Here is a 16648-nt window from a genome sequence, read left to right on the forward strand (position 1 = left end):
ATGGCTTCTTGAGGATTGCATTGAGTAACTAATAATGTCTTTTTGAGTTCAGCATTAGAACTTATAGGAGCATGGCTCCTGTGACATTTCATTCAATTTGCTATCAATTCATATCTGCAAAACTGCACTTGATTTTGTAGCACAGCATCTTAAAGCACAAATGCACCATGTCTCAAAGTGACTCATCCTTAAGAGGTTTTTAAAATTGTACAGCATGAGTTTTGTAAATAACTGTCCAGGCTATCAGGTCCAATTAATAGAAAATTAGAAAATACACAGTCTGGAAAGCAGCGTCACAATTGGAATAAGCCGCAAGGAGCACATACACACTTGAACATTGCACATTGAAAGGTCGCTGGAATACAGGATCACAGATCAGCTTATGCTTTGACTTAATTATCAGAATAAAACACTATTCTAATTTGGTATCCACTTTATGGGAAATCTTGCATCAATCTGGAACCTTGACCCAGTTAAGTAATATTAATCAGAATGGCCTGGACTCTGTGGTAAGTGAGGAGGCAATACGTTTCATCTCTGATGTTGAGGAAATCTATCCACAAAGATGTGGCAGCCTCTACCACAGTCTCCACCTTTCCTGAGGGCTGTTTGAATTCAGCACTAGGTCAAAGACATCTTCAGACATGAAGTAAAGGTGATGTTAGCAACAAAAATTGAAATTTCTGGAAAAGCTCAGCAGATGGGGAAGCATCTGTAGAGAGAAATCAAGAGTCAATGTTTCGGGTCGAGTGATCCTTCTTCAGAGTGATGTGAGCAATCCAGAAAATCAGCCATTGGCAGAACAGACTCGGATCAGACCCACTGGCAGTACAATGGTATACATTCAGGAGGGATTTCGCCTAGGAGACCCAACTTTGAATATGGACCTCATGAAGTCTCAATGTAGGGCAAGGAAAGTCCTTACTGATTACCACATATCACCTTCCCATATGGAGTAAATCAGTACTCATCCATGTGGAACACCATTAGGTAGAAGTATTGAGGTTGACAAAGCTAACAATGTACTTCAGATTGGGAACTTTAATGTAGCTTCCCAAGAATGGCAGCACTTTGCTGACCAAAATGGTCAGGTCTTAAAGCATGTACCTGCTTGACTGGGTCACTGGTAAAAGATCAAGGCCTCATACAACTGATTTGATGGATTGAAGAAACTTAGATTCCTGTCAAGTCTTTAATCACCTAGAATGGCTTACATATGTAAATCCCAGAACTTCTTTCAAATCACATTAAAGATAACTTAAGGTTTTATTTTTAAAAAGTGACATCTCAGCTCAGGCATTGCATTAAAGGTGTGAGGTTAGAGTCTGTCTGTATCCCAATCTTGACTCAGACTGGTTCTATTTCCAAAGTTGGAATTAATAAAATGTCATGTGGACTGACTGCCGACAGACTGGACAAAATAGAATGTATCTGCAAATGCAAATTCACCCCATAGACTAATGTGTGCGTGTGCACATGTGTGTGAGGGAGAGGGAGAGGGAAAGTGCGTGTGGGAGAGGGAGGGAGTTTGTGAGTGTGACAGAGTATATGCCTGTGACAGGGTGTGTGCATGAGTGAGAGTGGGGGGGATGGTAGTGGTGATGTGAGAGTGATGGGGCAGGGGTGTGTGTGTGTGTGTGTGTGTGTGTGTGTGTGTGTGTGTGTGTGTGTGAGACTGTCTGAGAGACAGCATGTGTATGGGAGAGGGTCTGCGTGAGAGTGTATGATTGTTTCTAAGAGTGCGTCTGCATAGTGTAGTGTGACATGAATTCAAGATCCCAGCTGAGGCTATCCCCACACACTCTCACAAATATGTACACTGTCACACTCTTGCACACACAATCGCACCCCCCACCCCCATCCCCCTTCCCCACATCCCAGCTCCCCCCAGAAACACACACACACTCCATCTCACTCCTGCCCCACTTGCTACCTGATGAAGGACTATAACATGGTGTTGGGTGACTTAGCATTTCGATGTAAGTCAATGTCATCAAAGAAAGTTATCTGAAATACTGATAGAGCTTCCAACTTTTCAATTAGTGCCTCCAGGACTTGACCATATGCCTGAACTGCCAGAAGAGGGTGATCGGAGCCCAATTAATCATGTACATATGAGAACAGCAGCACACCTTGAAAAGTACACTTACCATTTCAGAAGACAACCAATCACACAACTCTTTCAATAACGAAAGATAAATGATTGAATAATGGTTCTATTCTTTCTACACCAGAACATGATTTCCTTCACTAAAGAAATGATTGAAAATAAAAAATGTCATGTTCTGTGGTTGCCCAAAGTACTTTACAGTTAGTGAAAAAGCTTTGAAATGAAGTTTGTCCCGCCATGTAGAAAACATGGCAACCAAGTTGGATAAAACATAATCCCACAATCTGCAAGTGCTATTGATCAATTAATCTGCTTCAATGGTATTGACTGAATAACAAGCACTGACATTTACATATAAAATTTCATTCCCCCCAAGTTAGTGCTTCGTCAGTTTAATTTCTCATTGGAAAGCTATAACATTTACATTTCTGGAAATCACAGAATGTGTGTTTCAAAAACAGGTCTATCTTAAATGGATTTTAACTACAGCTTCAGTGTTATTTCAGGTGCCAGAGCACTTGGTTGTTTTCTACATATGCAGCTCTTCAAAATTCTTGACAAAAGACATAAACCATAAGCTGTAGGAACAGGAGTAAGACATTCACCCCATCATCAAGTCCTCTCAGCCATTCAGTGAGATTATGGTTGATCTAATAATCCGCAATATCACTTCCCTGCCTCTCCCCCAAACCCTGATTCCCTTCCTCATTAAAATCTGCCTGTTTCAGTCCTGACCCAGCTTCCACAGCCCTTTTTGTGGTTCCACAGATTCATTGCCAGCTGAGGTACGAAACTCCTCTTCATCTCTGACTTAGATATATGATCCCTTACTCTGAGATTACACCCCGATTCGAGATTCTCCCACAGGAGAAACAACTTTTTGTGTCTACACTGTCAAGCCCCCTTATCTTGTGCATTTCATAAGGTCACTTTTCAATTACAATTTACTACTCAATCTCTCCTCATCGGAAGGTGCTCCTTACTCATATAAGCCTTGTGAACCTTCTCTGATCTGCTTCCAATGCAGGATATCTTTCTTTAGGTAAAATGCCAAAACTGTTCACAGTATTCCAGCTGTAGCATATTTTTAGCAAAACCACTCTACTTTTATACCCCATTCTTTTTGAAATGCTAACAAAATGCGTGAAACACTTCTGTAGTCATTTAATATCAAGTGCCAAAAGAACCACTTACTGGTCATGTTCTGGAGTTTGGAGAGCATTTGCTCGCAGTAGACCAAAAAGCGCCACGTGGCAGTTTTCTGAGGTGTATGGATCAGATTCTTTGCCTTCTCTAATCATGGTTCGCTTAAGGAGACTTGAACACTTCAGTGCAAGTTCCAAAGCATCCATCCAACATCTTCCTGCAAAGGTTTGAAAGGTGTGTTAAAACTTGAAAAATCAGGTGGTGAAGAACTGAACAGTGGATCACACATCTGTCTTTATTTCTAAGCTTTTATGCATGGAAATAAATTACATCTTGTCAATTTCTGACCAAACTTCTCCTTGAATGAACACATGTAACACACCACCTGAATATAATTAACCTCATGTAACTGGAGATCGATGTCCAGCGGCCTACCATGGGGAGCGGTGCTGGCTCCCTTATTGTTTGTGATTTATACATAAATTATATAGATGAGAATGTGAATGGATGCTAAGTAAGCTTGCAGATGACTCAAAAGATTGGCCAGGTGGTTGACAGTAAAAAATATGCGGAGGATTTAGGCATGAGCAAAGGTTGGAGAGACTGAATTTGTTTGCGTTGGAACACTGGAGATTGAGGGGCGACCTGATAGAAGGTTGTGAATGGCATGAATAGAGTGAAAAGTATGAATTTTATCCCTGGGTAGAAGGATCAATTCCTCGGAGACAAGGTTTAAGGTGCAAGGAGGGAGGGGGACATTTAAAAGAGATGTGAGAGGCAGGTTTTTCACACAAAGGGTGGTGAGTGCCTGGAATGCATTGCCAGAGGTGAGGGTGGAAGCAGACACAATAGCAGCATTCAAGAAACACTTGGACAAATACATGAACAGGAAGGGACTAGAGGTATATGGATACTATAAGCGAACACAATTTTATGTGGCAGGGCAAAATGTGGCGACACAGGCTTGGAGGGCCGAAGGGCCTGTTCTTGTGCTACTTTGTTATTCAGGTCTGAGGTTACAGGAGAGAATAAATGGATTGGCCAGTGGACAGATCAGTGGCAGATGGAATTTAACCCTGATAAGTGTAAGGTAATGCACTTGAGAAGAAGAAACAAAATTAGAGAGTACTTAATGAATAGCAGGACATTGAAGCTCAGAGGAATAGAGGGATCTTGGGATTCCCGGAGACAAACGCGTTGACCAAGTTCAACAACTCAAAGTGAAGTACCACAATGTACTGAAAATGAGCATATGTATAATTAGAGGTTGGAGATCTTTTGACACAGTGGTAGTGTCCCTTCACCTGAGCCAACAGGCTCAGGGTCAAATTCCACCTTCTACAAAGGTGTGCAATAACATTGTTGAACAGATAGAAAATATCTATCTCATCACTTATATACACAAATTAGATGTAAACATAGGAGGTACAGTTACTAAGTTTGCAGAAGACACCAAAATTGAAAGTGTAGTGCACAGTGAAGAAGGTTGCCTCAGAGTACAACAGGATTTTGATCAAATAGGCCAATGGACTGAGGAGTAGCAGATGGGAGTTTAATTTAGATAAATGCGAGGTGCTGCATTTTGGGAAAGCAATTCAGAGAAGGACTTATACACTTCATGCTAAGGTCCTGGGGTGTGTTGCTGAACAAAGAGAACTTGGAGTCTAGGTTCATGTTTCCTTGAAAGTAGAGTCGCAGGTAGATAGGATAATGAAGAAGGCGTTCCCTATGCTTTCCTTTATTGGTCAAGAGCACTGAACATTGGAGTTGGGAGGTCATGTTGCTGCTGTACAGGACAATAGTTAGGCCACTTTTGGAACATTTTGTGCAATTCTGGTCTCCTTCCTATTGGAAGGATGTTGTGAAACCTAAAAGGGTTCAGAAAAGATTTTTAAGGATGTTGTGATGGTTGGAGGATTTGAGCTATAGGGAGAAGCTGAATAGGCTGGAACTGTTTTCTCTGGAACATCGGAGGCTGAGGGGTGACCTTAAAGAGTTTATAAAATCATAGCGCATAGAACAATTAATATAGTATAGGCCCATCGGCCCTCAATGTTGCACCGACCTGTGGAACCAATCTGAAGCCTACCGACCCTACACTAGTCCATTTTCATCTATATGTTTATCCAATGACCATTTAAATGCCCTTCAAGTTGGCGAGTCTACGACTGTTGCAGGCAGTGCATTCCATGTCCCTACTACTCTCTGAGTAAAAATACTACCTCAGATATCTGTCCTATATCTATCACCCCTCAATTTAAAGCTATCTTCTGTCGTGCTAGCCATCACCATCCAAGGAAAAAGGCTCTCACTGTCCACCCCATCTAACCCTCTGATTATTTCATATGTCTCAATTAAGTCACCTCTCAACCTTTAGCTCTCTAATGAAAACAGCCTCAAGTCCCTCAAGCCTTACCTCATAAGACCTTCCCTTCATACCAGGTATTATCCTAGTAAATCTCCTCTGAATCCTTTCCAAAGCTTCCACATCCTTCCAATAATGCGGTGACCAGAACTGTACGCAATACTCCAAGTGCAGCCGCACCAGATGTGTGTACAGCCACAGCATGACCTCGTGGCTCCAAAACTCAATCCCTCTACCAACAAAAGCTAACACACCATATGCCTTCTTAACAACCTTATCAACCTGGGTGGCAAATTTCAGGGATTGAGGTACATGGACATAGAGATCACTCTGCTCATCTACACTACCAAGAATCTTACCATTACCCCAGTATTCTTTATTCCTGTTACTCCTTCCAAAGTGAATCACCTGACACCTTTCTGCATTAAACTCCATTTTCCAACTTCAGCCCAGCTCTGCAGTTTATCTATGTCACTCTGTAACCTGCAAGATCCTTCAGCATTATCCACAACTCCACCGACCTTAGTGTCATCTACAAATTTACTAACCCACACTGCTATGCCCTCATCTAGGTCATTTATAAAAACAACAAACAGCAGTGGACCCAACACCGACCCTTGCGGTACCCCACTAGTAACTGAACTCCAGGACGGTCATTTCTCATCAACCCCCACCCTCTGTCTTCTTTCAGCCAGCCACTGTCTGAACCAAACCACTAAATCACCCTCAATCCCATTCCTCCGCATGTTGTGCAATAGTGTACCATGGGGAACTTTATCAAAAGCCTTACTGAAATCTATATACAGCACATCAACCTCATCCACCTGTTTGGTCACCTTCTCAAAGAACTCAATAAGGTTTGTGAGGCACGAGCTACTCTTCACAAAACAGCGTTAACCATCTCTAATCAACTTATTCCTTTCTTGATAATTATAAATCCTATCTCTTATAACCTTTTCCAACACTTTACCCACAAATGAAGTAAGGCTCACTGGTCTATAATTATCAGGGTTGTCTCTACTCCTCTTCTTGAACAAGGGAACAACATTTGCTATCCTCCAGTCTTCTGGCATTATTCCTGTAGACAAAGCCAAAGGCTTTGCAATCTCCTCTCTGGCTTCCCAGATAATCAAAGGATAAATCCCATCTGGTGCAGGGGACTTAACTATTTTCTCACTTTCCAGAATTGCTAACAACTCCTCCTTGTGAACCTCAATCCTGTCTAGTCCAGTACCAGTATCAGTATTCTCCTCAACAACAATGTTTTTTTCCAGTGTGAATAGTGATGGAAAAGATTCATTTAGTGCTCCCCCTATCTCCTCAGACTCCACACACAACTTTCCAATAATCTTTCTCTAGTCATTATTTTATTCCTGATATACCTATAGAAAGTTTTTAGGGTTTTCCTTGATCCTATTTGCCAATGACCTCTCATGTTCCCTCCTCATTCGTTGTAGCTCTCTCTTTTTAGGTCTTTCCTGGCTAACTTGTAACTCTCAAGCACCTTGACTGAGCTTTCACGTCTCATCCTAACATAATCCTTTATCTTCCTCTTGACAAGAGATTTTTGTCATTTTTCTCAAGAGGGTTGGAATATAAAAGCATCGTTGTGCTACTGAGACTTTATAAAGCTCTGGTTAGGCCCCATTTGGAGTACTGTGTCCAGTTTTGGTCCCCACACCTCAGGAAGGACATACTGGCACTGGAACGTGTCCAGCGGAGATTCACACGGATGTTCCCTGGAATGGTAGGTCAAACATACGAGGAACGGCTGAGGATCCTGGGATTGTATTCATTGGAGTTTAGAAGATTAAGGGGATATCTATTAGAAACCTACAAGATAATACATGGCTTGGAAAGGGTGGATGCTAGGAAATTGTTTCTGTTAGGTGAGGACACTAGGACCCGTGAACACAGCCTTCGAATTAGAGGGGGTAAATTCAGAACAGAAATGTGGAGACATTTCTTCAGCCAGAGAGTGGTGGGCCTGTGGAATTCATTGCCGCAGAGTGCAGTGGAGGCCGGGATGCAAAATGTCTTCAAGGCAGAGATTGATAAATTCTTGATGTCACGAGGAATTAAGGGCTATGGGGAGAATGAGGGTAAGTGGAGTTGAAATGCCCATCAGCCATGATTGAATGGCGGAGTGGACGCGATGGGCCGAATGGCCTTACTTCCGCTCCTATGTCCTATGGTCTTATTCAACTTCTTTAGTAAACCACGGCTCCCTCACTCGACAACTTCCTCCCTGCCTGACAGGTACATACTGATCAAGGGCACGCAGTAGCTGTTCCTTGAATAAGCTCCATATTTCAATTGTGCCCATCCCCTTCCTTCCCCATTCTACGCATCCTAAATCTAGTCTAATTGCATCATAATTGCCTTTCCCCCAGAAATAATTCTTGCCCAGCTATAACTATCCCTTTCCATCATGAGGGACATGGATAGGATAAATAGACAAAGTCTTTTCCCTGGGGTAGGGGAGTCCAGAACTCGAGGGCATAGATTTAGGATGAAAGGGGAAACATTTAAAAGGGACCTAAAGGAAAACCTTCTCACACAGAGAGTGATGCGAGTATGGAATCAGCTGCCGGAGGAAGCAGTGGAGGCTGGTACAATTACAACATTTAAAAGGCATCTGGATGGGTGTATGAATAGGAAGGGTTGAGATGTAAGTGAGCAAAGTGCTGGCAAATGGGGCTTAATTAGGTTAGGATATCTGGTCAGCATAGACATGTTGGACTGAATGGTCTGTTTCTGTGCTGTACATCCCTATGACTTTATAATTAACAGGGCACATAGGACTGAGATGATTATAGCCATGGACTGCCTGTAAAGTTGAATTTTCTGGAGGGTGGTTTTACCACCTGTGTGAAGGACAGATCGTTGGCCTTGTGCTATGCCATAAAAGTCTCATGGTGCATGCTAGGTTTTTTTGGTGGTAGTTTTCCAGATTTTTGATGTGGCACATCTCAAAGGCCCAGAATTCTGGACTGTACAGCACACTGAAGAGCACAATGATCTGTTGGAGTTTGATTTTATTCCTCAATTTCATGTCATGCCATGCTGCTTTCAGCATATATTGAGTTGGCTGTTGGCTGGATTTGCTTTCTGGGAAAAAAAATCACTGCTTGAGACAACACATTACAAACCTTTGAGAATTTTATCCAGAACCTTGTAAATGATGGAATCAGTGGCTATGTCTGATGCTTCATTGCCTGCCCTTACTGCTGCTTGAACTGCAAACCTGGTCTTGGTGAAACCTATTTCGAGATCACATGTTTTGTTATCACTCAAGAATTTGTTTGTCATAGTCTGAATGTCCCCTCGCTGTTGACAGGTAGGACACTGCATACAGAAACTGTTTGATTACTGCCTCTGGGACTCTGATGGAGGTATGCAGTCTAGGAGAATTGAACTGCTTTCCTCTTACGGAATCTAATGTTCATGCTTGCAGGCATGTCTCTGGAGTTTCCTTCAGTATTACAGCAAAGAAGATACTGAAGAATTAGTGTGCACATGCATCCTTGCTGCCACAAAAGGCAGCAGATTGCTCATCACAGGAGCTAACACATCCAGCCATGCGATTATGTATTTGGGTCAGGATTTTGACAAACATATTCAATGATTCTAGCTTGCAGGTTATCATACATCACCGTTGAAGAACACCTAAAGATTCTAAAAGACACCCTCATACAAATGGGATACGATGCTCAACTCGCCAATCGACAGTTCCAACGTGCCACAGGAAAAAACTGCAATGACCTCCTCAGAGGACAGACATGGGACATGACCGATTGAATACTCTTCATCATTCAGTACTTCCCTGTACCTAAGAAACTACACCATCTTCTTTGCAGCCTTCCATACGTCATCGATGACGATGAATATCTGGCCAAGATCATCCCTACGTCTCCACTTCTTAACTTCAAACAACTGCCAAACCTTAAACAGACCATCATTCGCAGCAAACTTCCCAACCTTTAGTATATTAACCACAACACCACATAACCCTGACATGGCAAACTCTGAAAGACATGTCAGATCATCGATATGGATACTACCATCACATGTGGGAACACCATTCAACGGAAACACATCACGTGACTCAGCCAATATGTCTACCTCAAAAGCTGCAGGTGAGGATGCCCCAAGGCATGGTATATTGGCATGACCATGCAGATGCTCTGATAACGGATAAATGGACACTGCACAACAATCGCCAGACAAGAATGTACCCTCCCAGTCGGGCAACACCAGCAGTCAAGGACATTGTGTCCCCGATCTTTGGGTAAGCATCCTCGAAGGTGGAATTCGGGATGCACAACAACGCAGAATCGCCAAGCAGAAATTGATAGCCAAGTTCTGTTCCCATGAAAGTCGCCTCAACCATGATCTTGTGTTCATGTTGTGCTACATGTAACCCCACCACACTGTTCTGTATGTGTAAAATCTTCCTTACTGTCCTGTTTTGACACCATCACTTTGCTAACTTGTAAGGATCTCTCTACCTTAGTTTGTAAAGTCCTGGATTATTTGTTACATTGGTTAGACCCTCGGCATGCTACTCTTATACCTATCAGGTTATTACAGCTGTTTGGTTTGTCTCCAGCACCACCTTATTTTTAATTTTTTGTAATCATCTCTCTGCCTCAATTAATTGGATTATAGGTCATCCCTTCGCTTGCTATTCAACTGTTGATACTTAACTCACACCAACTGACAATTTTGATTACCTGCAGAGACATGATTCAGCCTATCGACACTCCACTCACCATTCGTATGATCTTTTGATCTGTGTCAATAACATTTTTTCTTCACCTGATGAAGGAGCAGTGCTCAGAAAGCTTGTGATTTCAAACAAACTTGTTGGACTATAACCTGGGGATCGTGTGACTTCTGACATTGTCCACCCTTGTCCAACATCGACACCTCCACATCAAAATCATTAAAACCATAAATCTTGCCTCTGGGTTTTATGCATATCCCTGAAGGTCATTGCATTATCCAAATCTAGCTTATGACCTTTCCAACCTCTGCCGTGTCAATATACTGAAGGATTTATGCATTCAGCCTCTCCAAACACAAAGTCAGAAATCACTTCTTGGCTCCTCAGGGCTTCTTTTGGGTTCTAACTCAAATAGTGAACAGTCTTTGCTGGGATATTGTATCAAGTTCTGGGTGCAACACTTTAGGAAGAATGCAAAGTTACAGGATACAGTGCAGAAAAGATTCATGAGAATGGTTGCAGGGACAGATAAATTGGAGAATTCGTGACTGCATTCCTTCTGGAAGAGAAGGTTGAGAGAAGCTGTGACAGCAATACTCAAATAATCGCAAGACAGAGGAGACAGGGAAAAAGAAGTCCCCATTGGTTCAAAGACCAAGATCCAGAGGGCACAGACTTAAGTAAACTGGCACAAGAAACTATGATGACATGGAAAAAAAAAAATATTTTTCACATTGCTGAGTGTTTGATGGAGGCAGGTTCAATTCAGGTTTTCAAACAAGAATGTATTACATAAAAAGGAAAAGTGTGCAAGTTATGGGTGAAGGCTGCAAGTGTCTGTAGGTGAATGGTATTTCAAACAGCCAGCATAGACACAATAGGCCAAATGGTCTCCGACTGTGTTGTATCATCCTGTGAATCTAAACACACAATTAATACACCTTGCGCAATTATCCAAAATTTCAATAAGACCTAACTTCTTATGATGAATTCTTACCATCAGATTCTGAAGCAGCTCGAAATATCAGGTAACTACTGGGTAGTGGCTGAGTTATGGACCCAACGGTTTCACCTTTAGGACCCTTTAAGACAAAGTTACATTCAGTTGAAGACAGTTTCGGTTCTAAATATTATCTTCATACAATGAATATATTTACATCATGTACAAAAATTATGTCTCTTTTTATTACAATAATATAGATAATGAGGTTAAAATTCAGTATTACAAATCATCAAAGGAAAGGATATGAAAGTCAGAAGATTATCCCCACAGTTTTGGGGTCTAGATTGAAGGGCTATAGATGCAAGGTTAAGGGGCTACACATACAAGATTATGGTACTCAAAAGATTCCAGAAGGAATTCTTGACACAAACAATTTCTGAGTTAGTGATTGGTTGAGAGAGAAACTAGATCAAAATTAAAAATTAGCTTGAATGGTAAAAGGGCAAGTAAATGTGATTAAAGCTACATGCTTGTGTGGAAGGTAAAAACCAACATGGAAAGATTGAGCTCTATGGTCTGTTCCCATAGAGTAGTTCCTCTTTATTTCTATACATGACAGGGTGGCACGGTGGCTTAGTGGTTAGCACTGCTGCCTCACAGCACCGGGGTCCCAGCTTCAATTCTAGCCTCAGGCGACTGTCTGTGTGGAGTTTGCACATTCTCCCAGTGTCTGTGTGGGTTTCCTCAGGATGCCCCGGTTTCCTCCCACAGTCACAAAGATGTGCGGATTAGGTGAACTGGCCTTGCCAAATTGCCCATAGTGCTAGGTGCATTAGTCAGAGGGAAAGGGGTCTGGGTGGGTTACTCTTCGGGGGGTGGGTGTGGACTGGTTGGGCCGAAGGGCCTGTTTCTGCACTGTAGGGAATCTAATGACTTCTTTAAATCAGCAGTTCTGTCGTTAATGGAGTGGTAGCTGTTGTCAGGCTTAGCTCAGCACAGCCATTGTGCAGGATTTTAGAAAGTAACAATACCAGTTGAACAGCATTGTTGCAGACCTTTTGACAAATTCAGACACGTGCCAAGAAATGAGTTAATTGTACTATCTTCATGCCTTAAACCAGAAACCTAAGTGAGCTTGGTAGCAGAGAAGGCAAGTGGAAGAACTAGTGTTTCAAACAATCAACTTTGAAAGTGTGCAGAGGGAATTACTTACTCATCAAGTTAACTCATCAGCTATTTTCTGATTTTTGTGCATCAAATAATTTTGGTCAGCTCAGTTAAAGCTTTTGCCTGAAATGTCAATTTTCCTGCTCCTTGGATGCTGCCTGACCCATTGTGCTTTTCCAGCACCACTCTAATCTAAACTCTGGTTTCCAGCATCTTCAGTCCTCACTTCTGCTCAGTTAAATAACTGGCTTACTAGTACCAACTAACTAACTAACTAACTAAATATGCAAGGAGCATTTTTAGTTTACCTGTACAAGACTGATTGATGTGAATAGCCAACTCAACCCCCAAGTCAGAGCTCCACTATCACACAGCTGTACCATACGATTTGCAGTATTTTCCATAAACCCAGTACAATTGCCCACATTATTGTCAATATAGAATTACATCATCCAATCTAACCATGCTTTTGGAATGTGGGGTGTCAGATCTGTTTCAGGCCAAAGTTGGAAATTTGACCATTGTTCATGATAAAATCATTATATTTCGATTTTAAAAAGTAAATTAAATAGAAGATAAAAAGGAGCAAACAATTCATACATCAGATTAAAATAATGGGAGTATGAAACAGGAACTCATCAAAGGAGGAAAAACAGGGGAAAACAATTTTTTTTAAATTTTGAAGCAAGCTTCTGATTTAGTGATATAAAAATAATGTCACAATAACAAAATGATGATTAAATTCAGTAATTTAACTTTTGTATGTCTGGGCTCATTTCCAATTTGTCTATCGGGTTGGCCAGAGTTGCCTGAATTCACTCAATTTACTGAGCTCTAAGGAACTAAGTATCGATTTGTTTATGCCCAGTCAAGCTTTATGACGAGAATCCAAGGCTCGTTTAGCTTTTCTTTCTAAAGATCCAAGCACCAAAATAAAACACTGCAGGGAGCACAAGCACAAAAGAAAACCCAAAAATAATTTATGCAGAAGGAGAAAGTCATAAATCTATTAACATCTCATTTTGAGTGACAGAACATGCAAATATGGTAAAGCATAAAGTAATACACTTCAACACCAAATACACTTTGCATTTCAACATCAGCATTCAGTATTTCATATTCAGAGAATGGGTTGGGAAATATATAAACATGGTCAAATGGTGGAACAAACTTGATGAGCTGAATGCCATAATCCTACTCCTATACTTTGTGGTCTTATGATCTTTTAGAAAACAAAACATAGCCTCCACAAACCTTTACAGCCCAGATTGACTGCTCCAAAGGGTGAAAAACTTTGAAACAAAAGCCGTCCTTCTTTGATGGTCGCTCAATGAGTTCACAAGCATTCAGAAGCACTGTTCCCACCCACTGACCATTCTTTGGGGTTTTGTAGATCAACAACACTCCAGGCTTCAGCACACACCATAACTTTGTCCAACTTTTTAAAGTTCCACGAATCTAATAAAATTGAAATACATTTTTATAAAAGAGATCAGATATAAATTGAAATCAAATTTCTCCAGAAAAATCTGCATGAATGTACAAATCAAAGTTTTACTGAAATGACAGTGCAAAAGAAAACATCTGTTTTATGAATTCAAAAATGCAATACTTCACCCCAATTTGGAAATAGACAACTTTTTGTTTTAATCCATTCATTGGATGTTGGTGTCAGTGGCTAAGTTATCATTTATTAATTATCCCAAAAAACTGGAGGAGGGGAAGGGAAGGGGACAATGATCACAAGTACAATGGTAAATAGAAAAGAAAGCATCAGGTCAATTCAGAACAGAAATGTGGAGACATTTCTTCAGCCAGAGGGTGGTGGGCCTGTGGAATTCATTGCCACAGAGTGCAGTGGAGGCCGGGACGCTAAACATCTACAAGGCAGAGATTGATAGATTCTTGTTGTCTCGAGGAATTAAGGGCTACGGGGAGAACGCGGGTAAGTGGAGTTGAAATGCCCATCAGCCATGATTGAATGGCGGAGAGGACTTGATGGGCCGAATGGCCTTACTTCCACTCCTATGTCTTATGGTCTTATAGGTTAACATGTGTGCAGGAGGAGTTAACCAAAATTGGAGGTGTTGTGGTCAGCAAAGAGGGTTACCTCAGATTACAACAGGATCTTGACCAGATGGGCCAATGGGCTGAGAAGTGGCAGATGGAGTTTAATTCAGATAATCGTGTGTTGCTGTATTTTTGGAAAGCAAATCTTAGCAAGACTTATACACTAAATGGTAAGGTCCGAGGGAGTGTTGCTGAACAAAGAGACCTTGGAGTGCAGGTTCATAGCTCCTTGAAAGTAGAGTTGCAGGTAAATAGAATAATGCAGAAGGCGCTTGATATGCTGCGGCTGTACAGGACATTGGTTAGGCCACTGTTGGAATATTGCGTGCAATTCTGGTCACCTTCCTATCGGGAAGATGTTGTGAAACTTGAAAGGGTTCAGAAAAGATTTACAAGGATGTTGCCAAGGTTGGAGGATTTGAGCTACAGGGAGAGGATGAATAGGTTGGGGCTGTTTTCCCTGGAGTGTCAGAGACTGAGGGGTGACCTTATGGAGGTTTACAAAATTATGAGGGGCATGGATAGGGTAAATAGACAAAGTCTTTTCCCTGGGGTTGGGGAGTCCAGAACTAGAGGGCATAGGTTTAGGGTGAGAGAGGAAAGATATAAAAGGGAGCTAAGGGGCAACTTTTTCATGCAGAACGTGGTACATGTATGGAATGATCTGTGATCTGCCAGAGGATGTGGTGGAGGCTGGTACATCTCTATGACTCTACATCAAAGACTACGAAAGAAGTTCAGAGGAAGGGACACTCAGGAAATATTAGAATTCAAAAAGAAGATTTAAAAACGAGCATAAAGGCACTTTACTTGAATGCTCAAACCATTCAAAAATAGGTAGATGTGTTAATGGCACAAATCATCACGAATGAGTACGATTTAGTAGCCATTACAGAGACATGGTTGCAGGATTTTCATGACTGGGAATTAAATATCCACGTGAATCAGACTATTCGGAAGGACAGACAGGAAGGTAAAAGAGGTGGTGTAGCTCTGATATTTAAGGATGACATCAGGGTGGTTATGAGATTATATAGGTTCAATGGAGAATAAGGTTGAATTCATTTGGATGGAAATGAGAAATTCTAAGGAAAAAAAGTCACTGATAGGCATAGACTATAGGCCACCACATAATAACATCACATTGTGGTGGGCAATAAACAAAGAAATAGGTAATGCCTTTAAGAATGGTACGGCAATTATCATTGGGAATTTTAATCTACATGTCGATTGGTCGAACCAGTTTGGTCAAGGCAGCCTCGAGGAGAAGTTCATCGAGTGGATCTGCAATACTTTCCTTGAACAGTATCTAATGGAACCCATGAGGGAGCAAGCTGTCTGAGATCTGGTCCTGTGTAATGAGACAGGAATTATTAAGGATCTCACAGTTAGGGATTCCTTTGGCAGGAGTGATCGCAGTATGGTTGAATTTGGAATACAGATGGAGTGTGAGAAGATAAATCTAATACCAGGGTCCTGTGCTTAAACAAAGGAGACAACAAAAAGTTGAAGGAGGAGTTGGCTAAAGTAGATCGAAAGCAAAGACTTTATTGTGGGAGTTGAGAATTTTCAAACAATTTTTCAAAGTACTCAGCGAATGTACATACCAGCGAAAAGGAAGGACTGTGCGAAAAGGAAGGACTGTAGGAAAAGGGGCAATCAGCCATGGATGTCTAAGAAAATAAGGGGAGTTATCAAACTGGAAGATAAGGCAAACAAAGTGGCAAAGACCTGTGGGAAACTAGAGGATTGGAAAATCTTTAAAGGTTAACAGAAAGTCACAAAAAAAGCTATAAAGGAAAGTAAGATAAATTATGCAAGTAAACTAGCGCAGGATATAAAGACAGATTGCAAAAGTTTCAACAAATATACAAAACAAAAAAGAGTGGCTTAGGTAAACATTGGTATTTTAGAGGATCAGAAGGGGGATTTAATAATGGGAAATGAGGAAATAGCAGAGGTATTGAACAGGTATTTTGTGTCAGTCTTCACAATGGAGGACACTAATAACATGCCAATAACTGATGACAAGGAGACTAAGATAGGTGAGGATCTCGAAATAATCATTCTGATCAAAGAGGTGATGTTGGGCAAGCTAATGGAGCTAAAGATGGACAA

General features: G+C 41.4%; 1 protein-coding gene across 6 annotated transcripts in view; it reads right to left on the reverse strand.

The window, feature by feature from the left end:
* The window catches only part of osbpl8 (oxysterol binding protein-like 8), a 419660-nt gene that overhangs the window by 130243 nt on the left and 272769 nt on the right, over positions 1-16648 (reverse strand). For all 6 annotated transcript variants that reach the window (XR_009645711.1, XM_060839573.1, XM_060839571.1 and 3 more), the window contains 3 exons: positions 13715-13918; positions 11348-11432; positions 3305-3473 (listed from right to left, as the gene is read on the reverse strand). Coding sequence is in view for 5 of the 6 variants with exons in the window: in XM_060839573.1 (XP_060695556.1) it covers positions 3305-3473; positions 11348-11432; positions 13715-13918 (458 nt within the window). In the remaining variant the exon portion in view is untranslated. The remainder of the gene's footprint in view (positions 1-3304; positions 3474-11347; positions 11433-13714; positions 13919-16648) is intronic.

The sequence above is a fragment of the Hemiscyllium ocellatum genome, chromosome 19 (genome assembly GCF_020745735.1).
Source record: "Hemiscyllium ocellatum isolate sHemOce1 chromosome 19, sHemOce1.pat.X.cur, whole genome shotgun sequence".
In the NCBI taxonomy this organism is placed as follows: Eukaryota; Metazoa; Chordata; class Chondrichthyes; order Orectolobiformes; family Hemiscylliidae; genus Hemiscyllium; species Hemiscyllium ocellatum.